The sequence below is a fragment of the Furipterus horrens genome, unplaced genomic scaffold (assembly GCF_987537825.1).
Source record: "Furipterus horrens unplaced genomic scaffold, mFurHor1.1.pri manual_scaffold_1, whole genome shotgun sequence".
NCBI lineage: Eukaryota > Metazoa > Chordata > Mammalia > Chiroptera > Furipteridae > Furipterus > Furipterus horrens.
Genome location: NW_028327171.1, coordinates 122,207,647 through 122,225,385, shown reverse-complemented (window position 1 = coordinate 122,225,385; position 17,739 = coordinate 122,207,647). Strand labels below are relative to the sequence as shown.

The following is a 17,739-nucleotide window of genomic DNA, read 5'->3' as shown; positions in this document are numbered from 1 at the left end:
GGATCTGGTCTGCTGCTCCTCTAGCTTTTTCACTAGAACCAGCATCCAAAATTTTCCAAAGCTCCTCTAGTTCATTTCACCTTCTTTTGGCTGCAGCCCAGGTCTAGCATGGTAAGTGTGCCTTTTTCCTGCCAGCTGGCAGGCAGGTTGTGGCGGTGGGCGGGTGCAAGGGCTGGGGGGCAGGGAGTGGGTGTTCCCTTGTGCTGGCACGCAGGCTGGCAGTGTTCCTCTGCACACTGGAGGGCAGGCCAGGGGCATTCTCCCATGCTGACTAGGACTGCGCAGGCTAGGGACATTCCCCTGCGCTGGCAGTGGGTGGGCCAGGGGCAGTCTGTTGCACTGGTTGAGGTGCACTGGGGCCGGTAGCTATCCTCTGGTCCGGCGAATGGGTGGGTCAGGGGCTTTCCACTGTACTGGCTGGTGTGCCTGCTGGCTGGTAGAGAACCCCTGCTTCAGCGGTGGGCGGGCCAGGGACGTTCCCATTCACTCACTGGTGTGTGCGCAGGCCAGTAGTGGTCCCCTTCTTTGGAGGTGGGTGGGCCAGGGGTGTTCCACCCCGCTGGCTGTGGGGGCGTTCCCCTGCACCAGGCAGGCGCTCTGCTGGGGGCGGTGGGTCTGGGGGCCAAGCACACACCTGCAAGTGGGCTCCTGAAAGCGCTCCTCAAGGATCTCGCCTCAACCCTAGCCTTTCCTCCCCAATCCACAATAAATAATTAATACAATTTAAAAAAAAAAGATAAAGAAAAATACAAGCCACACACACACAAAAAGAATGCTGCTCCCAGCCTTCCAGAGCCAAATGTCACCTGGCCAACTCCTGGCTCTTCTGATAGGCACCGCCTGGATCTCCACCTCCAACTTCTCTCAGGGCAGACCCAGGAGCACTGAGAAAACTTTGTGCTCCTCTGGACACTGCTCAGAGAACTAAGCCAGCCAGAACTAACGCCTCCTCCGTGACCCCTCCACGACCCTCATCAGACAGGTCATGCAAAGGCAGCCTCCTCTGCTGCCAGCAGTGCCAAGGCTGAACACCCACCAGTATCCAGATGTTAACAGATTCTCTGTCCATATTCAGCTGAAACTACAGACCAGTCTCTGGGGCAAGCAAGGGCAGCCTCTCCTCACTCATCTGCCATCTTCTTACCTCTCAAAACCGCATATATCTTAACACCAAAAAAATACCCCCACGCAATTCAGTTAAAAAATGGGCAGAGGACATTAATAGACATTTCTTTAAGGAGAGACATACAGATGACCAATAGACATATGAAAAGATGGCAGTAATCATCAGATAAATGCAAATTAAAACCAGAACAAGAATTAAAACCTAACACCTGTTTGAATGGCTATCATAAAAAAAGTCAACAAATAACAAGTGTTGGCAAGATATGGAGTAAAGGGAACCTTCATGCATTGTTGGTGGGGTTGCAAATTGCTGCAGCCACTATGGAAAACAGTATAGAGCCTCCTCAAAAAACTAAAAAATAGAACTACCTTATGACCTAGCAAGTCCACTTCTGGATATTTGTCTGAAGAAATCCAAAACACTAATTCAAAAAGATAAATGAAGCATATTTACAATAGACAAGACATGAAAGCAACACAAGTGCACATTAGTAGACAAGTGGATAAAGATGTGGTAAATACACACAATGAAATATTACTCAGCCATAAAAATGAATGAAATCTTACTATTGCAACAATAGGGACCTAGAGAGTATTTTGGTGAGTGAAATAAGTCATATAGAGAAAGACAAATACCATATGATTTCACTTATATGTGAAATCTAAAGAACAAAATAAATGAACAAACCAGGCAGAAACAGGTTCATAGACACTGAGAACAAACTAATAGTTTCCAGATGGGAGGGGAATTGGGGGGCTGGGTGAAAAAGGTGAAGGGATTAAGAGTACAAATTGGTAGTTACAAAGTAGGCATTGGGATGTAAAGTATAGCATAGGGAATGTAGTAAATAATACTGTAATAACTGTGTATGGTGCCAGGTGGGTACTAAACTTATGGGGGGAATCACTTTATAAATTATATAAATGCTTAACTTCTATGCTGTACACTTGAAACTAATATAAAATAATATTGAATGTCAACTGTAAGTAAAAAATAAAAATAAAATAAAATAAATAACCCTATAAGGAGAAACAGAAAGGGCAAGGCCCATGATGTGACCAAGGTTGTCTACCCAGGGATCTCAATTTCAGAAACCAACCTTCCAACGGGTAAAAGACCAGGTTTTATACCCTCTTGACAGCCAAAATGTTTCATACTAAATGATTACATTTATATAACGTTCTTGAAACGACAATTATAGAAATGGGGAACATATTTGTTGTCAGGAGTTAAGAAAGGGGTGTGACTCTAACAGGGCACCATGAAGAATCCTTGGTAATAGAAATGTTCAGTACCTTGATTGTGTCACCATCAGTATCGTGGTTGATCAGTCAAAACCTTGCTCAGTTGCAAACACTGAGAGAAATAACATTTGTTGTTGTTACCACTGAGATTATTGTGATTGTTATGCAGCATAGCTGACACAGGGTGGGAAATAGATTCTAGGCCAGCATTAATGTGAATAGATAGGGAGTGAGGTTTCCCAAAATTGGATGGTAATTTGCACTGTTGGAGAGTGAAGAAAGAGGGTATTGCACAAAGAAGTTTGAGAGCAATGGGGCAAGATTAGAAATGAGGGAACATGTATAATGAGAACCACCCTTTCCAAGAAAAGTTCAACTTCTTTGTTGTTTTTCCCTGGGACTATAGAAAAATAATAATCAGAGGACAGTTTAATGTTTTCTTCTCATCCTGCATTTCTTGTTTTTTAAATTGTAGTAAAATATATATAACATAAAAGTATCATTTTTACCATGTTTAAGTATACAATTCAGTGGCATTAAGTATATTTACAATGTTGTACAACCACCATCACTATCCATCTCCGGAATTTTTTCAACATCCCAACAGAAACTCTGTCCCCATTAAACACTAAATTCCCATAGCCCCACCCCACCCCCCACAGCCCCTGGCAACCTCTATTCTACTTTCTGACTCTAAGAATTTGCCTATTCTAAATAGTTCATATAACTAGAATCATACAGTATTTGTTCCTTTGGATCTGGCTTATTTCACACTCATGCTGCAGCATCTATAATTTCATTCATTTTTAAGACTGAATAATATTCCATTGTGTGTGTGTGTGTGTGTATAATCACTTGTTGTTCATCCATTCATCTGGTTAAGGACATTTGGGTTGTTTCCACTTGTCAACTATTGTGAATAATGCTGCTAAGAACATGGGGGTACAAATATCTCTCTGAGTGCCTGTTTCTGATTTTTTTAGGTGTATATCCACAAGTGAAATTGCTGCATCATATGGTAATATTATGTTTATGTACTTATTTTTTCTACGTTTACTTTTCAAGGAATCACCAAACTGTTGCCCACAGCAGCTATACCATTTTACATTCCCATCAACAATGCACAAGGGTTTAAATTTTTATGCATCCTCACATACCCCTTATTATTTCTCTGTGTTAACAGCCACCCTAATGGGTGTGAAGTGGATAAGCCCACATTTCTTTCTACCATTGATCTTTTTATTAAAATTTAATAAATCAAGATAATTTTTTGCAGTGGTGGCATTCCAACTAAAGAAATGTGTGGTGTCCATTGATGTGTGACAGCAACAGTATTCTGCTGAAAAGACTGAGTCCATGGTTTTCAGATGGTGACAAGCATTGAAGGAAGGGAGGCCTCAGGGTTGCTGGGAGTGGCTAGGAAGATTGTGTGTTCAAGTATAGCAACCAATTGGTAGATGTCTGGATTAAAAAATGCATAGGAAAGAGGCCCTCTTATTATCTAAATTAAGCTCAAGAAGGGGAGGAGAGACGGATATTTCATAGCCATGTATGTACTATACACATATTCCTATATACTTATTAAATTTATAAATGTTAAATACAATTTTACTTAAAATTCACAGGAGGAAGAGACAAGAGAAGGTGAAAGAACTGCTAACATTTATTTTAAATTTTTCTCAAAACAAGAGCTATGAGTCCTTAAAAGTTTCTTTATACCATTTTAAAATATCGTATTTGTATAAGTACTTAAAAATTTTTACTTATACTAATATTAAAGTATTTATAATGAAAAACAGCTGTTTCCTTTCCTAACCTCTACCTGCTCTCCAATAGCAGTCACTTTCAATTCTTTTTAGCTGTTTATTCTCATTTGTATCTCCATATTTAAAAATTATATTCCTATACAGCTATTTCTTGGTTTATTAATTTTAGACATTATCCAAAACTTTCTATTTGGAAGGTAAAAATTTAGATGATTTTTTTTTAATCTCCCCATACATATTTCTCTCCCCCATGTATAACATATCCTCCTTTTGACTTGATTTTTAAAAGCATGATCTGTATTTATAATGATTTATTTTGACTATGAAGTATTGTTCACTGCTGAGTCTAGTCATGTAAAATGATTATGTCTCTTCTTGTACATTTTGCCTTTCCTGAAATCAGTAATTACTTTGTCTTTTCATTTGATTAGTTTTCTGTGTATGGCTAAATTTTCCAAGTACTCCAACAGCTCTGTTTGATGTCTATCAACAGTTCTTTGTTTTTCCTCTGGAGACCCATCTCCCACAGTCCTCCCTCTTGCTCCAGTCTGGGTCCGCTACCTGCCTATGGTTTTGGGTAGCCTTTCCCCAGGTCTCCCAGCTGGAGCTCCATTTCCTGGATTCCATGTCTTTTCCCTAGCTTTACTTCTTTGTGTGGCAGAGCACATTCTCTAGTAATGTCTGAAGAAAGCATTCATAAGCGGTAAATTTCTGAACCTTTGCAGGAATGAAAATGTTTTTATTAATTTGAGAGAACACTAGGTTGGAAATAATTTTCCTTCCAAATTTTCAAGGCATTTCTCCTTCTCTCTTGTGTGTTGTTAATAAGACATTTATTTCTGACTCCAAATATTTTGTATGTGACTTTTGTTTTCTTTCTAGAAATATTTAGGATTTGTCTTTGTTTTTAATTATGTTAAAATTTCTTGATGAAATGGTTTCATTTTTTTACATATTAGTTAGATATTCGGTGGGCATTTTTATATGAAGATTTGTGTTCTTAATTTTTGGGAATTTTAAAAAACATTATTATTTATTTTATTTCCTCCTTTCCTCTTCTCTATTGTGCCTTCATAGAATTCATGCAGGTTGAATAATGAACAACCTGGATCAATCCTCTGATTTTCATTTTGTCTCTGTAATCTTTCTGGGATATTTCCTTGACATTATCTGTGAAGTTTTCTAATGAATGTCTTGTCATCATACATTTAATTTCCAAACAATCTTTCTTATTCTCTGATGATTGCTTCTCCATGGCATCCTCTTTTCCACACTTCTTCTACATCTCTCCCTTTTAAAAGAAATTTTAATGAACACAATGTTGGTTGTAGTCTTCTGTTTTAAGTTTCTTCTCCTCTCTGCATGGTCTATTTCCTTTCCTCTTCTTTTTCGCTTCCACGTTGGAGGCCTTCCTCAGTGTCCTTTGGAACCACTGTGGGCTTGAACCACTTCTTGACGGGCAGCCTTCACTGTAAAATAATCAAGTCAAGAAGAACCACACATTCAGGGTCTATGGGATGTTTCTCTTCTGGTCTGAGGCCTTTCTGGGTTGCTGCAAACCAACTAGTTTCTCATCAAAGCCTCCTCCACCCACTGAAGGCATTTAAGTTGTTCTTTTTCCTACAAGGCTAGCACCACTTCATTCACTTTCCATTTCCCAAAGATTTCTTAAAATCTCTGCTTCCTCATCCCTTGTCTTGTGCTCTTTGACTTTCTGGTTTTAAATTCTTTTGATTCCTTTACTGTCACTTTAAGGGCATTCCCAGAGGAGAAGCAGATAAACACATGTGGTTAATCTGCCATTTTAAACTAGATGAACTAATGTAACATTGTGATATAATAAGAAATATATATTTGGTCTTTGCCCCTGGATCCTGACACAGTACTCCTAAAAGCCTTGTAATTTCTTGAGTGATGGGGTGAGAGGAATATTTCTTATTGTAATATTTGATCTTAACCCCTAGTTCCTGATACAAGAGCTTCTAATGCCCTTGGAATCTCCAAAGTGATAGATGATGAGTGACTTTTTATATGCTAATAAGATGACTGGTGGCTGGGGGCCCCTAGGTAGTTTCAGGTTGGGGGCTAGTCACCAGAAAAATTAACCATGCCATTAGAGGGTTGGAACTTTCAGCCCCATTCTTCCAACCACTTGAGAGGAGAGAAAGGCTAGAGACTGAGTTAATCAACAATGAGCAATGATTTCATCAATCATGCCTATGAAATGAAACCTCCATAAATACCTTAAACAATAGGGTTTGGAGGGCTTCCAGGTTGGTGACCACATCAAGGTGCTGGGAGGGTGGCACATTCAGAAAAGGGCATGGGAGTTCCATGTGCCCCCTTCCTTGCCCTATACATCTCTTCCATTTGGCTGTCCCTGAGTTGTAACCTTTAAAATAAACCAATAATAGTATGTAAGGTGCTTTCCTGTGTTCTATGAGTCATTCTAGCAAATTATCAAATCCAAGGAAGAAGTCGTGGGAACCCCTGATTTATAGCCAGTCAGTCAGAAGTATGGGTGGCCCAGACTTGCAATTGGAGCCTGAAGTAGGAGCAGTTTTATGGGACTGAGTCCTTACCTGTGGAATCTGTGCAAACTCCATCCAGATAGAGTCAGAATTGAATTAAATTGTAAGGTACCTAGCTAATGTCTGGCTGTCAGCATGAAGAAAAAATCTCATATAGTTGTAGTCACAGAGGAGGGTTCTTAGCAGAAAAATACCAAAGTAGTTGGTGCCAAGAAGGAGGTTCTGTTTGGTAGTAAAAATAGCATCTCAGCCCTAAGTACCTTTAAAAATATGTACACCCCATAAATTAAAAAAAAGAGATTGTCAGAGAAAAATGTACTAAATTGTGCTTTTCTTTATTATTTAAATTAACCAAACAAAAACATACAAATATTTTCCTCTTCAGTCCCAGAGTTTCAGTCTAAGCCATCTTTACATCTAGAGTTTTTTAAATATTGCTAAAATCATTTCAGAGTTTTTAAAATACTTGTACCATAAAATTTTTCATATAATCTTGTCTTTTCCTGGAATTTTAAGTGGACATTATTTCCTCGTTGATCACAAAATTCATAGGCTTTCACGGCACCAATTTACATATCATAGTTTTACTCCCAAGTTCTGAATAGAACAATGCTGGGTACTATTGCTAACTAGTTTCTCTGGGACTTGCCCCAAGGAGCCCTTTGACTTTCAAAACTAAATTCTCCTTGATTTGTTGCAGAACTATGGAACTGATAAAGACTAAGAATTAAAAGAAGAGGTTTAAGATTTTAAATGCCAGTTACTTGAGGATGTTATATAGCAATTTTTATGTTGCAATTGTTGATTTTAAAATATAGTAATAAAGGTAGTAAGCTGGGTTTTACTATTCATTGTAAAGATGGTACAGTTTGTTATTAACCTTCAGCATAGTGATACACCAAACTTTGAGACTTCTCTTGAGAATTATGATATACCTTATAAATATTTCTGTTAATTGGTGTGAACATTTTAAAGTATAAATATTTTATTACCTTAGATCATTTTTTGGAGTAGCTTTTAATTCTCTTCCCATTTGGTAGAGCAACTTATGACCTAAAATTCTTTGAAATCACAATCTTCCCCATGTGTATGCATTTTAATATCCAGAGACTAATTGTGAGGTCATAAGGGGTAGTCAAGCAGAAGTTGAAGGCACTGAGTGGAAAGTACTTTGATTTATTGGACTTAAAGAATTTACATACTAAATATTGAATATGAGAAAGGAATAAAAGGTATGATTAAGTAAATGTGAAACTTCTCAATTCTGGCTTTCATGGCTTTCAAAGCATAGTGCCTTAAGCTTGACTCAATCCACAGGTGCCATTTCCTTAGAATAATTATATATGGCTTCCCTTTTTTGTATGATCTGTTAAGTATATTCAAACATGTTTTGTGGAAGTTCTTTTGAAAAAGTAAGTTTTAGGTAATGAAAGCATCAGAACATCTGACTGCTAATCATCATGGTAGATAATGTACCTTTTACATTATTTACCTTATTAGCATCCTTTTTTATGTTATTCCTGTACTATTCAGAGGAATTGGAAGAAAATGAATACATTTATCTGTGAAGAAATTAGAGAAGTACTATGGTATAGATAGACTTCAAGTGATTCTGAGTTTGGCTCTTCAACAATCTGCTGCTTTGTGTTCAACAAGAAAGGCTGAAGTGTTACAGTCTCACCTGTCATTGTCCTCCAGTACTGACTGCTACATGCCCAGTGGGAGTTGAACACTTTGGGTATTGGGGCTTGGAAAGGGCACAGAGGTGAATTTCAGTTGTTAGTTGCTCTCTCCATGCCCTTGGGCTAAGGGCTGACTCTCTTGGCCAGAGCACAGAGAGTCTGAGATTTCTCAGAGCCCTTCATTCATTTATAAATGTATTCCTCCCATTTAATTGGCATCTACATCTATTATTGATTTACCTTAACCAGATTGTGTGTTCCTACAGACAGGGTATGTTGTCTTATTTTTAAATCCTTATTACCTAGGCATGTTCATTGTGCAGTACAGGGCTGCTAATCCTACTTGTTTTATAAGGCTGTATGAGATTAAACAATGCACGTGCAAGCATGTGAAATACTCCACAAATATAAAATACTGGTTTTATTTTCATGAGGTTACTTTCCTCAAGGAATTTGCATTAAGGAAACAATACCACAGATATTGTTTCTGTTAATAATGAAGTTTTTTAAAGAAGTAAAAACAAGTGAAAGAGAGTAACAAAGAAAGGGACATTAATGCAATACCTTTTGCTAGTTTGTCATTTCTCCTTTCTTATCCTCTTCCCAAGTCTTATCAATTTCTGTTGAAGAGAAAAATCTGATGAAAATTTCTGTTAAAAGCACTTGCCTTCTGCTAAAAATAATGTGGTCTTATTACTGTGGTTGCAGAGCTTATTAGAGCAAAAAATATTTCTAATTTAAAGGCTCATTAGCAAAATATATAGAACATGATGAATATTTGGTAAGGTGAAACTCCAGTTTTGCAAGTTGATTGTAAAAGACTTTAAGCAAGATCCTTTTATTAAACAACAACAATAAACTACTGTTGGGTTCTCTAACTTGTCTCCAGTAATAAACTGGTATCTATCTATAGTGATACCCTGGCTGGTTTGGCTCAGTGGATTAAGCGTCGGCCTGCGAGCTAAGTGTCGCTGGTTCGATCTTCCAGTCAGGGCACATCAGAGAAGGAAAACTCTGACTCCAAAAAACCTCCGCTGCCTTGCGGGCATACCTCTTCAGGGGCAAGGCTAAGGGAGTAAACCCCGACAAAAAATCCGGAGCCGGAGTCCCTAAGGCGGTTTGACGTTGTAGTCAACACCGGCAACTCCTGCGGCGCACCTGAAGCCAAGCTGTATTGACTCCGTCTTTCCCTTGGACCCTTCAGCTGCGAAGAGAGGGGGGGTCTGCTGCATGGGCAACAGCAGACCCTCCATATCACCCTGCCCAGGCTCTGTAGCTTCAGCTTCACTGGAGAGGACACTCCAGCATCATCGCAAGATGTCGATTCAACACGGGAGGAGACAGATACCGTGTCACTCCCGAGTCGGACTGCACAGCCATTCTCGGCAGTGCAGATAGACTCTTAAGAAGCTACACCATCGTCTCTCGAGACGGACGGCTGCCAACAATCTATAGTGAGAAAAGGAGTGTAATAGGTAACTCAGGATAATAGATAATCCAAAAGCCACATTTGTTTATTTTCTTGTGTACATTTTATGGAACTGATATCTGCCCATGGCTATTCTGGGTAAAGTCCATTTTTTAAATTTCATACTTTTAGATTTAGTATTGGCTTTTCTAGGCGGTAACTTACAGGGTGGTTGTTGTTGTTGTTTTGTTTTTTTAGAAAAGGCACTTACTGAAATCTTGTACATCTAATAGTGTCTCTGACAGGGAGTGACTCAGTGCCCAGTCATGACTGGCCCACCATAGAGTACAAGTTCGCACCTTTTGGTTGATGATTGTGTGACTAGTTTCCATTGGGGGATTTTCTTAGATGGTAGACATACTTTGAAACATCTTCTCTGCTTTTCAGCCAACAATTCCCCCCACTCCCATCCCAGAAAAGACTCCTTCATCACAAGGTATGTTGGTTTATGCTGTGAAGTCCCATCTCACTCATCAGACCAAGGGAGAAAATCTCACCCAATTTGAGAAAACCTGCTTTCCTCTTCTGTGTATTTGTGATTGGAATTGGGAGTAATATCTATCTCTTTAATTACTGAAGCATGTAAGCTCCAAAACTATGGGACAGCCATTTTCTATCCCAAATAAAGCAACAGAAAAATCCAGTCTGCAGAGAGAGAGGATAATAAAGCAAATGCCAAAATTAGAGAGGAAAGATGTAAAAAGAATTCTGTAAGCTCTTTTAGATTTTAATTTTGGACTCAAATCTGAAAAGGTAAAATCTGAGAGGGGGTATAATAAAAACCTCTTGAATTCTGAAAAAGGTGAAGAGATTCAACACACTTTGTTTATCACATTGTATAATATAATTACTTGCTTGCCAGTGTGAGACAGAAAAGATATGGTTTCAAGGTGGAACAAAAAGGAAATGCCAGTCTAGTTTATACAATGATAAATAGGAAGAGAGAATTCATTATCCTACACCCAGTTCAAAACACAAAATTTCTGCAAACTTTTATTGGGTACCTACTATGTGCCGAGCAATCTGCTCATCACTGGGGACACAAAGGTAACAGGGACATACAGTGTGGCTACCATGAGTCTGGTCTGGATGCCTTGATAGTTTAAAGAACAGGGGAAACAGACATAAGCTTAGGGGTTGGGGTAAGATAACTTTGGTTAAGGAAGATTGGATTTATGACATGGTGGGATTGCCAAGAAAGATCACATGGTAGGAGCAAGGGCAAAAGACAGAGCCTGGAGAAATGATCTTCAGAGGCTGAGAAGACAGGAACAGCAGGGTAGGCAAGATGGGTACCAGGAGACTGTAAAAGGCAAAAGCCAAGGGAGGGGAAAGAGGAAAGGAAGGAAGGTTCTGGCATTGAATGCCTCCAAGAGGCCGGGTTCCATGCTCTACTTTGCCCAGGACAGTCCATGCATATGCCTGCTGTCCCAATGTCATTATTCATAATGTTGCATCTCTCTCATAAATTATGTGATAAACCTAGGTAGGATCAGGACTGAAAAGTGTGCAGGGAATGTGGCAAAATGAAGCACGGGTGAGACTGATTTCAGTGGCTGGTGGGATGGAAGCCAGATTGCAGAGGGCTTAAGAATGAGTGGAAGTAGGAGCCACGATCACAGATGCTACTTCCAAGAAGCTGGCCATCAAGGGGCAGAGGTGGGCTGTGGCTAGAAGGGCCCAGAGTGCAGAAGGAGGGCTCTCTACCATCTGGGCTTAACAGACTTGGGCAAGTTGGCCAGCTGATGGAAAAAGCCAGTCAAGAGGAAGATGGTAATGATGGTTCCATTGTGTCATCTCAGGACAAAAGTCACTAAAAATGGTGAGGGCAGGTATCAGGAGCACGGGTATGAGGACTGGCCCTTGGTAGAGAAGTAGAGCTTCTATTTCGCTCAGGTGGCATTATAGACAGAATGTCTGTGTCTCCCCAAAATTTGTATATTGAAGGCCTAACCACTACTGTGGCTCTATAAGGAGACAATTAAGGTTAAATGAGGTCATAAGGGCAGGGCCCTAATTTTTTAGGATTAGTGTCCTAAGAAGAGACACCAGAATGCTCAAAGTTTATCTCCCTATCTGTACTTGCCCAGAGGAAAGGCCATACGAGGACAAAGCAGTCATCTGCAATCAGGAGTAGAGCTCTCACCGGGACCACACCATACTGGCCCTTGATCTCAGACTTCAAGTATCAAAAAATGTGAGAAATAAATGTCTGTCATTTCAGTCCACTAGGCTGTGGTTTTTTGTTGTAGCAGCTCAAGCTGGCTGAGAAAGATATAAAGAAAGAGAACAGTGGGGTATTAATTTAGATACATCTATAAGATATTGGTCAGAAGAAGTTCATCCACATAGTTGTGACTTTCAAAAAATGGGATGCAAAGCAGTGTTTTGAAAATGAAAAGGGAGGTGGTAGGGTGAGGAATTTGAAGAGACATGTAGACATCAGGGAGAGCCTCTGAGAGCCAGGGGAGAGGGAACTGATGTTGGACATGTGGGGATTCTGAAGAAGACTCTGGAAAATTCAGGGATACTGTCAGCACAATGGGCTGAGACAGCAGGAGACAATCAACCAGGGATATCTCTTCCCCAAATGCCCCTTGGAATCTGTCAGACACAGAATGGTGAGGCTGGGTGGACCCCAGGTTATTCTCATTCTCTCAAGTCCACATGAATGTTGAGCAGTTCTGTTTGTAATGTAAGCAAGTCGATAGGATCTGAGTGTTGTGAGTTTTACCTTGGGCTGCAGGCTACCCCAGAGCCTGAGTGAAGGTCAGTGGTGAGAAACCTCAGCTCACTAAGGGCAGGGAAGCAGGAACCAAGAACCAAATCCAGGACCACTAGAGGGGGCTGATCTGAATGTTAAATCTGGGCTTTTGACAGGAGTGCTGAGAAGAGAGCTATGCCCTCCCTTGGCATGGGGGTAACGATGGGGTGAGGATAATGGGGACAGGGAGGAAGGACAGGAGCTCAACGGAAATGCCGATAAGGTGATGCTAAAGCCAAGAGGACTCCCCTAAGCAGTCTGGGAAGTATGCCTACCTCCTTTTTGTTTGTTTTGATGACCCCAACCTCCTCTCTGGCTCCCTCAATAAAATGCTGTGTGTATTTCAGTGTTTATGTTTTATAAAGCAACTAGATTAAACTGAATTTAATGTCATTTTGAGGCTTGGGAGAGAATATTACAACAGCACCTTGGGCACCAGAAACTGGAGCAGGCCTCTCTACAGGAGCAGATGTATGTGCTGGTTCACAACACCTGGGTTTGAGTCCGCACACCACCCCATCCAGCTGAGTGACCCAAGCAAACAGCTTCAGTGCCCTCATAGGCACTGGCCTGGAGGTACTAATTGTTAATGAGAGAATTGAATCAGGTGTGCTGGGGAAGACTTAGCAGTCTGTCGAGTGTGAAAGTAAGTGCTCAATAAGGGAAGTCTTTATCATTATCATTATTCACGTTAATTTTAGGGATAGTAAAAATTTTAACAGGAATCCACAGTACTTCCTCAGGAAATCAGAAAGTGATTTTTTTTGGTATACAAAAACCCAGTGACCCTTTGAAGAGTTATCAACATCCAGCTCCTTGGGTGGCCTTTGCAAGCTTTCCTAAAATTCTGCTCGCAGAGCCACCACAGCGCCTGTCAGCCCCCAGATCTAGACACACTACAGGAATGGGCAGGGACCAGCATGTGCTGGAGACTTCTAAGTGCCAGACCCTATATTGGATTTTTTATGTTTCTGAGCTGTCACCTGGGGAGGGAGAGATAGAGGAGGAGGAAAAGTGGGAAGGGAAGATGTAAAAGATCAAGGAAGCCATTGCCCACAAGTCTTTTTATTTGGTTTGGAAATGGATTTCATGAAGTACACTTGCTTTTGTTATCCAACTCAGATTCCCTGTCACCAACCCCACCGCCCTGAGTCCAACATGCAATTAGTACTACCTATTATTAGCCCTGTTAATGCATCTCCCCTGAAACATGACAACCTTTAAGGCAATGGTTTTCAACCAGGGGCAATTTGGCCCTCCCTTCCACCCAGAGGACATTTGGAAATGTCTGAAGACATTTGTGTTGTCACAACTTGGAGAGATGTTTCTACTGGGTAGAGGCCAGGAATGCTGCTAGACATCATACAATGCATAGGACACACAATAAAGAATTATCCAATCCCCCTTTCTCTACCCTGTTCCTGTTATGCCCACCCTGTTAGTTCAACCCATGCCAAGAGAGGGTAGGGCTCTCTTCCTGGCACCCCTTGTTGAAAACCAATATTTAAGTTACAAGATTATAGTTTCAAAGTTAAGAAACAGTGACTGAGGAAAAAGAAGTCCCACACACCCCACTTAACTTAGTATGATTATCAAGTTGGCAGTTTGCCAGATGTTCTGGATTAAAAAGCCCTACTTCGAATGATTAATTTTCCTTTGCTTGACACATTTATGTACAACTTTGTAAGCAGCGATTGCTTTCAAGATGTCATTCTTCGTTACCTGTTGCTATATGAAACTGCCACAGCTTAAGGCAATCCCTATGTATGTCATCATCATTTCCTTCAGTCATTCAATATATAATCATTGAGGGAAGGACAGATGTGTTGGTGAATAATTACAACACTGTCCCAGGTGAAAGTCCTCATGAGATAAATATATGGGAGTGGGGGTAGCAAAGGGAGATGTGGTCAGGGTTTCCTTGGGCAATCTTAGAACACTGTCCCCATCATCACTTTTTGGTTTCCACTTGCAGGGTTCCCTTTTAGCACCTCCTCCCTGTCTTGGAAGAGAAGGGAGAAAGGGGTAGTAACAAGCAATTTGGGCTTAATGATCTCCCATTAGGAAGGTGCCTATGCTTGTATTCAAGGGAGAGAACTAAAGTGAATTAAAAAGTTGTTTGAATACCTTTAAATTTCAAAATGAAATGTCTGGCCACTCAGTCACACAGAAGGAAAATGGGGTTTCATAGGTTGGGAGACATGTGAATCAAAGTAGGCCAATTCCACTCCTAATTATTAAAGGAGTTCTCTGTGAAAAAGTATGAGATCTTAGGTCTGGAAAAGCCTACAAAATAACCAGAGGACCAAGACTTACAGAAATCTATCTGGAATATAATACAAGGCAGTACTGGTAAGTGTATGAAAATGACATGAAAGGACAAAGGATGTAATTTGCAGAGCCCTGGGTGGTTGGAAATCAAGAGACTTGGTTCTAGTCCCAGCTTTACCACTAACTTGCAAATCTGGAGTAGGTCCCTTCTCTCTGAGGTCTCAGTTTGCTCATCTGTAAATTGAGGGAATTGGACCAGAGCATAAAGAAACATCCTTCCAAGGCACACTGAATACTTGAACTAAGTGAAGGCTCTTATTTTCCCCCTCTGCTTATTCGTGGATAACATGGGGTCCCTTTGAGATTAAAATGTAGGTTGAACCTCTGACCTGTTGATTTCTTCAGACAACCTCAGGGTTACTGCAGATACTTAAGAAGTCACAAAGAGGAAATTATTGCCTCTCCCATTCCCAGGCACTGAATAACAGCACACCTCTGGGCTATATTTGGCTTTGAATTTTTCCCAGTGCCACAGGTGGCTTTTCCCGAAATTGAGAGTTCAAACTAATGAGTGGGTGCTGTTTCTCTAGCACCTTCCAACACCAGCACTGAGGAGAAGCGACTCCAAGGTTAACAGAGAGCTGGAGACAAGATCCCCAAATTCTACTCTTCTAAACTACTGTTGCTGGAATGTCATGGACCTGCCAGAATGATGGGCATCTACTATCTACTGCTTGGCAACACTACTATCAGCTCTGGAAGCTGAGATTTTTCTTATGATCAAACAGGATAGGACTATAGGAGGGCAAGGTCATTGGCCACAAGGAAGGACTTGCCCAGGACAGAGGCTGGAGACTTAAAATTGGGTCCTCAAGTGCTTTCCCTGGGGGATTTCTTAGGACAGAGGCCTTGAGTCTGGAATGTTAGTGGAAGAAGTTCTGGAATGTGCACCCCTCACTTTCCACCCCCATTCCTTCCATTCAACCAGTCTGGGTGCAGCCACTCTTTCCTTCACAAATCCCACAGGGAGAGCCTGTGATTCCCAGGAGTTTTTGTGGGAAAGGAAAACCAGCTACAGACTCTGCTCCCTTCTCTTTTCTCTTTCAGCTTCTCCCTGGAGCTGGTTTGTGGAGACCAGCTGCTTCCCGGGGTCCTCAGGCATGCAGACAGTAGGGAGCCAAATCCCACAGGAGAGAGGGGGCAGGGAGCTGCAAACGATCCCATCTCAAACCCGAAAGCTGCGGGCTGAACTTTCTGAGGTTTTCCCACCTGCAGCCCGATGTGTGTGAAAATGTCAGGGCTTTGGGTAGACGGATGTTGGTTCCAATTGTCTTCTCTCGAGGCAATATTTTTTGGTCTTTCCGAGTCTCGGCTTCCTTGTCGGTAAAGCGAGCATGATAATATCAATCTCGTAAGGACGTTATGAGGTTTCAATAAAATAATGGATGCAGAGTGCCCTGCACACAACAGGTACCTCCAGGGACAGCTTCAGAATTTCCGTCTAGTGGGTGCTTAGAGGCGCAGTCCAGCGGTCCACAGGAAGGGGTGGGGTGGAGTGCAGGGGCTCATCTGAGATTTGCCTTCTGCTGACGCACCCGTTTCTATTTTGAGGGAAGGGGGCCCTCTGGATTGAAGCTGACAGAAATTACTGATGTGGGGGACGGGATTAAGGATTTCCACACCTTAGTAGGAACATCTGGGGGGTTCCCCGCTACCCTCATCCCGCCTGGACCCGAAGGAGGGCGCCTGCCCGCGGAGCGGGCGCGGTACTCACGGTGTGCGCGGCGCCACTGAGTAGCAGCAGCAGCAGCAGCAGCCGCAGCAGCCGCAGGGACGGCGGCGGGAGGCGGGGGAGCATGGTGCCCGACGCGCTCCCTGCGAACTCCCCGACGGCTCCCACCAGAGCTCACTGCCTGCTCCGGAGCTCAGCTTTCCCAGCAGTGCGCCAGGCCCCGGCCCGCCGCCGCGCCCAGAGGAGCCATGGCTGGGCTCCGCAACCCGGGGCGGTCCCCTAACTGCGCCTTCTCGGACTAGGTGGCCGAGGGCTAAGCCACCCGGCTCATTGATGAGGACGCGGCGCTGCCTGCACTTCTCCACCCAGTATGAGTGGCGGCGGCCGGCGCGCTGGCTGCCAGCGGAGGAGGCGGAGGGAAGGCAGGGGGACCTGGAGCCGGCTCCCGCAGGCTGGACGGGGGGGTTAGGGGGGTGGAGCTGGCGGAGGAGACCCGGAGAGGGAACGCCGGCTTAGCCTTCGATGCCACAGCACCCGCAGTTACGGAAAGAGCACTCAGCTTTGCCACAACCTTGCTGCGCACGGATGGGCAACCTGTGCCACCTTTTTGAACCTCAGTGTTCTCATGCCTAACGACACGTCTAATGATACCCGCCTTCGGGATGAAAGAAGGTTGTGCTGATTCCTGTGACATAGCGAGTGCTCTGTCAATGCCTGTTGCATCTAGTCCGTGGGGCAGGTACCCTGCACTTAATTTCCCCTTTTCACTTTATTTTTCTTCACTACTAAAATTATACAGTACTGGCTCATTCTGGAAAGTTTCACTACGATGAGTACACCATCACCCAAGGAAGCCTTTGATGATCAGGTCAACCAAAGAGGACCATCTGGTCCACCTGGACATTTGGGGCTGTGCTGAAGATGAACCACCTGGAGGCTTCAGACTTCCTGGCCTTGCTGCAGGCTATTTAAACATCAGGAAAATACTCCCAGGAACCTGTTCAACCTGAGCCTGTTCTGGAGGCTGGCCTTGCGCCTCTCAGTACAAGGTACCCTCAAAAGGCTCTTGTTCACCCAATTTACTTCCTCTGCACTGGCGCCTTTTCCTCCTGTCTCTCTTTCTATCTTGACCTTTCCTCGGGTACTTTAAATATA

The 17,739-nt window shown here is 42.5% G+C and overlaps 1 protein-coding gene across 1 annotated transcript in view; it reads right to left on the bottom strand.

Moving 5' to 3' along the window:
- Positions 1-16,980, bottom strand: part of SCTR (secretin receptor) — a 98,475-nt gene extending 81,495 nt beyond the window's left edge. Inside the window, exon 1 of the mRNA XM_090279332.1 lies at positions 16,627-16,980. Coding sequence (XP_090135458.1) covers positions 16,627-16,710 — 84 coding nt within the window. The 5' untranslated portion in view covers positions 16,711-16,980. The remainder of the gene's footprint in view (positions 1-16,626) is intronic.
- Between the last annotated feature and the right edge of the window lie 759 nt (positions 16,981-17,739).